Source organism: Heteronotia binoei, chromosome 13 (genome assembly GCF_032191835.1).
Source record: "Heteronotia binoei isolate CCM8104 ecotype False Entrance Well chromosome 13, APGP_CSIRO_Hbin_v1, whole genome shotgun sequence".
Taxonomy (NCBI): domain Eukaryota; kingdom Metazoa; phylum Chordata; class Lepidosauria; order Squamata; family Gekkonidae; genus Heteronotia; species Heteronotia binoei.
In genome coordinates, this window is record NC_083235.1 from 56,895,860 (window position 1) to 56,901,159 (window position 5,300).

General features: G+C 43.0%; 1 protein-coding gene across 1 annotated transcript; it reads left to right on the top strand.

The window, feature by feature from the left end:
• Positions 1–372: 372 nt before the first annotated feature.
• GPR142 (G protein-coupled receptor 142) lies at positions 373–4,845 on the top strand (the record flags this gene model as incomplete). The annotated part of the gene is made up of 2 exons (XM_060252093.1): positions 373–454; positions 3,989–4,845. Coding segments are annotated over 2 exons (939 nt in total), but the record flags the coding sequence as incomplete, so codon positions are not given.
• Positions 4,846–5,300: the final 455 nt, after the last annotated feature.

Below are 5,300 nucleotides of genomic sequence, written 5' to 3' on the forward strand. Positions count from 1 at the left end.
GAGTCATGGTTCCATCCATAGCCTTACATGTCAAGTATGACAATCCTAAAGAGAATTAAAAGAACATAAACCAGCTTAGGATGGCACCGTAGGGGTCCCAACAGGAAAAATCTACTGACAAGATGGGTCAACATGTACTTGAAGCTGCTACAAGAAGTAACACATTGATCCTTACATTCATAGCATAATTTTTGATCCCTTTAGAGAAGAAAGGAGAATTTAAATGTTCACGAATTTTTGAGGTTAATTTATCGTTCAAGATAGTGATTAGTTCTGAAATGTATTCTTAATTCCACAACCACCCCAGCTGGCAGATTCTAAGAAAAGATGAATACAACAGATCTGGCATTGACAGGCAAGACCAAGGGCCATAGTGAGGAAGCAAGATCAAGCTGTGTTGCTGGCAATGGTCCCATCATCTACTATGGTATCCTGTTGTGCCTGGGACTGCCAGGTAAGAAAAACTATTTCTATAAAGCTATCAGAGAGAGGGGTGAATAATATCCAAATGAAGGAAGAGCTCTTGGCTGAGGAATGAAGCAAAGGTCACGAGACCATCAGTATTGTGAATTCCCAAAAATCAGGGAGGGTGGCATGAGGATTAGATTTGGATGAGGAATAGTGGTGAGGGGGTTTAGAGATGTGCTCAAGGTTTAGAGATGTGCTGAATGATTATAATTATAATCTGAATACTTCTAACTTAATTATCCTAAAATATGGATGCTATGTCAAGACATAACCAACAACATTGCTCCCTTTTTTTTTCCTGTGAACTGCTGCACCACCTAGAAATGTTCATTGCAGTGCTAAGGGAAAATCTATATACAATAATGTACAAAATAGATGAGATTGACCTGGGAAAGGAAAGGTAATTAGGCTGGTATTTGCTCTTCCTAACGTTGTCCTTTCCAACAATAGAGGGAGCCATGAGTTCAGACTGATGCAGGATATCCAGCAGCAGCTCCGACAGGACAGTTTGATAGGCACAGCCTGATAATGATCTATTATGCATGCACATTTTACTGAGGATTTTCAGAGCCGTAAACCTTTAATTTTGACTTTGGATTGTGTGCCTGCCTTATGTATGATTCTTTTTCCTCCCATGTATTTATTCTACAGCTACAATTTAAAAAATACATTTGTCTAAATTGGGGTAGAGCATCACGTGTGATGTCTGTGGGGTGGTCTCCAAAGTTTTTTTTAAAAAATTACTCAACTACTCTATTGCACATGCACAGTAGTGTCCAGCAAGCACCTTCCATTTAAATCCATGTGGTTCAGGTTTTGTGCATGCATTTTAGTGTTAGTTCATTCAGTGAAAGGGAACAGAATGGAATGCAGGCAAAAGAGGCGGGGGAACCAATGTTGAGTCACATGGCCTCCTAATATGTGGGAACATGTTGAGTGTACAGAATGCATGGCAGAACCCACTGACACTGGCATTGCAAGCTACGATCATTGACAACCTGTGTGTGTCTATGTGTGTGTGCTCCTGCCTGTGCAAATTGGCTGCAACTCCATCATGTTTTGCACAGAGCTACAATGGGGGGCAGGAATCCTCTGGCAGAAGCTCTGGAGAGCTTTTTCAGTCTTGTGCGACTAAATTAAAAAAATAAATTGAGTATTTTTGCCTGTGCCCTAATGCAGCTGCATTGTAACACTAATCTCCTTCATCTCCTTGCAAATTTGAGTGGTTTTTTTCTTTGTAATTTTCTAATTTGATCCTGCATACTGGTTGTGATCTTAGTAGTTTTTAAAAGCCTGTCCTGTGCAATTGCACTTTTCTGCCAAATGGACCAATCCCAAGTGATTCTTAAATATGATGGCTTATAGAAGGGCCATGTGGCTCAGCCACCATTTTAATGTTAGGTTTCCAGAGATTGCCAAAATAGTTCCCCCACACACAAAAAAAAAACTTTGTTCACTAAAGGATGAACTTTGTTTTAGTGAACTTTGTTCACTAAACTTTGTTTCCATCCTAGTGTCTCTCTCTTTACATATCCTGTCAATTTCATTCCACGCTGAGGATTCCCTCCCCACTTTATTTTGTTTGCATGCTGCATTAAAATCTTTTTTTCCTTTTTCCTTTTTTTGGCACTGGGGACCCTGCCATTTGCCTCCTCTATGATCCCTCTTTGAAGTCAATACCAGCAGAGAACTAAATCTTGCACAGCTCCATTTAAACCTCCCGGTCATTCTATTTTTTTTTTTTAATTCAGCAATCTAAGACTAGTGCTAGTCTCATATCACTAGATTCCTGCTGTTTAAAAAAAATAAAAAATTTAAAATGAGAGTGCAATGGAGTTTGTACACTGATGATGAAGGGAAGGTGGAAGAAGGTGCAGTGTGGGCAGGTCAACCTCAATATGGGCAGGGAGTGACCATCAAGGGGTGGCAAAAGGGGGGGGGGGGAATCTGAGAGAATCTGTATGCTTTTGAATTACCTTCAGCTTGGAAGTGAAACAAGGGGGAAATCAGCACAACCCAGGAAACAGCAAACAGCCCTATTTAATACTTGGATGGGAGTCCACCACGGAAGTCCACGGTTGCTGTGCTAAGGCAGGCAATGAAAGGCCACCTCTATTTGTCTCTTGCCTTGAAAACCCTATGGGGTCACCATAAATTGGCTGCAGCTTGATGGTACTTTACATACACCCATATTAATATTTATTAAATCCTCTAATTTGATTTTTCATATTCTAATGCACCTGAGCATCTGTTTCCCATATATAAAGTGAAAATGATAATTGTCTACCTTGCTGAAATAGCTACATTCAAAAGACTGGAACCATGTTACATAAATGCCGGGCATATAAGAACCAGCAGGACTGAGTGACAGGATGGTCAGGCAGAAGGAAGTACAGGTGCAATACAAGATGGGGTCAGTAAATACAATGGCAATGCAGAGCTGGAGAAACCTGGGTCCAGACCCCAACTCAGACATGAAAATCACTAAATGTCCATGGGTCAGTTCCCCTCTCTCAGTCCAACCTACCTCGGAGGATTGTTGTAAGGATAAAATGGATAGAAACATGAATTTATTGGAGAAAGGATATGAGGGTGAAGTAGACAAAAAGGGACTCACCTCTCAAGTCGCATGCTGTTTAGAAGGGCGAGGAGGACTCTCCCTGTTTGCTTTCTCCATGGTGTCATAGCAGCTCCAGCAGCGGCACCATCAGGATGCTTATAGGAAGCAGAAGCTACATATCCCTCCCCTGAGTGCTTCCTGGAAGTTCCCATTCTACTGCCATCACGGCAATCCATGGAGACCCCACCCCTTGAGTCAAAGCCCTCATTCAGGTGCGTTGATACAGCTGTTAGTGTGCTTCCTGAAGGAAGGACTTTATTATATGCCAGACTTCTGTAGTAGTAGCCTGGCCTCCCCCACTCATACATCCTCTCATACACTGGAGAGCCAGTTTGATGTAGTGGTTAAATGCCCGGGCTCTTGTCTGGGAGAACCGGGTTTGATTCCCCACTCCTCCACTTGCAGGTGCTGAAATGGCCTTGGGTCAGCCATAGCTCTCACAGAGCTGTCCTTGAAAGGGCAGCTTCTGTGAGAGCTCTCTCAGCCCCATCTACCTCACAGGGTGTCTATTGTGGGGGAGGAAGGTAAAGGAGATTGTGACCGCTCTAAGACTCTGAGATTCAGAGTGAAGGGCAGGGTATAAATCCAATATCTTATCTTCTTCATACAAACACACACATCAACAAAAGGGACAGTCAGATAACTTAATAAGTATGATCAGTTTCTTCCATTTTTTTCTATGCAGATATTAGCTTTTGTCTGGAATCCCGACCTCTGCCACCACCTTTCATTCCCTCCCCCCCCCAAAAAAAAAAATGAAACCAAGAATTAAATCCAGCTTTACACTGCCCTTCTTGGCAGAAGGAAATTATTTATGTCCTGTGTTTGATGTGGATTTTCTGCTAGCACATCTCTACACTGACTTTTTATCACCTCACTCTCCTCTCCTCTTCGTTGCAGTAAACATTTTGACCGCCATTGCACTATCCCGCCTGGCTACTCGCACCCAGAAATCCTCCTACTGGTACCTTCTGGCTCTTACAACTTCTGACATCCTAACTCAGGTCTTCATTGTCTTTGTGGGCTTTATAGTGCAGGCTGCCATCTTGGCTCGTGATGTTCCGGGAGCCTTTGTCCACACCATCAATGTGCTGCAGTTCACAGTCAATCATGCCTCCATCTGGGTGACCGTACTGCTGACTATAGATCGGTATGTGGCAGTTTGCCACCCACTGCAGTACAGGGTTGTCTCCTACCCTAAGCGCACCCGGAAGATAATAGGTGTTGTGTTTGCCATATCATTGGCCACAGGAATCCCCTTCTACTGGTGGCTAGATGTTTGGCATGATGCGCCCACTGCCATGGACAAAGTCCTCAAGTGGCTTCATTGCTTCATCGTCTACTTCATTCCTTGTGGCATTTTCCTGGTGACAAATTCTGTGATCATCTACAAGCTCAAGCATTCGAGCAGACCCAACAGAAGGCTCAGCAAAACTACAACAATTCTGTTGGCCATCACAACTGTCTTCATTATTCTCTGGGCTCCACGAACATTTGTCATGATCTACCACCTTTATGTGACTTCAGTCAATCAGGACTGGCGAGTACACCTAGCCATCGATATAGCCAACATGGGAGCCATGCTGAACACCTCCCTCAACTTCTTCCTGTATTGCTTTGTCAGCAAGACCTTCCGGCATACTGTATGGGAGGTGTTGATCTCCTACAGGCTCCCATGCACCCAGTCACTGAAGAAGAATTGTCCCTCTGATCCAACCATGAAACCACTGGGAATCTTGCAGCATACTCCACTGTAGGAAGATTACCTTCCTACTGCATCCAGCTGTTACTCTGTTACTATGCTGAAAGATTCCTTTGTTCAACAAGCTGCTAGTTCCCTTGAACGTATAAGTTTGGTATATTAGTATGGTCCACAACAGGAGACATTAGGCAACATCTGCATAGGGTCTGATGGGTATGTATATCTATGAATGTATATTTGTACCTGTTGCATTATAAGTGCATAGATATAGAAGGAGCACTGGAGGAAAATAGATTTTGGGTGCAGAAAGACAAACATTAATGAAGCAAAAAATTAATACACTGGGCATGTATGCACCTAGAAAGCAGTTATCTCTAATGCTCTTCCAAAATATACAACACAGAACTGGTCATCTGCATCCTCTGATCACACAGTAAGTGCATTGCCTTGCTCCCCCACAAGCATTCAAAATCCAGGGAAGCAGAGAACATGTACGTGAACACTCATTTT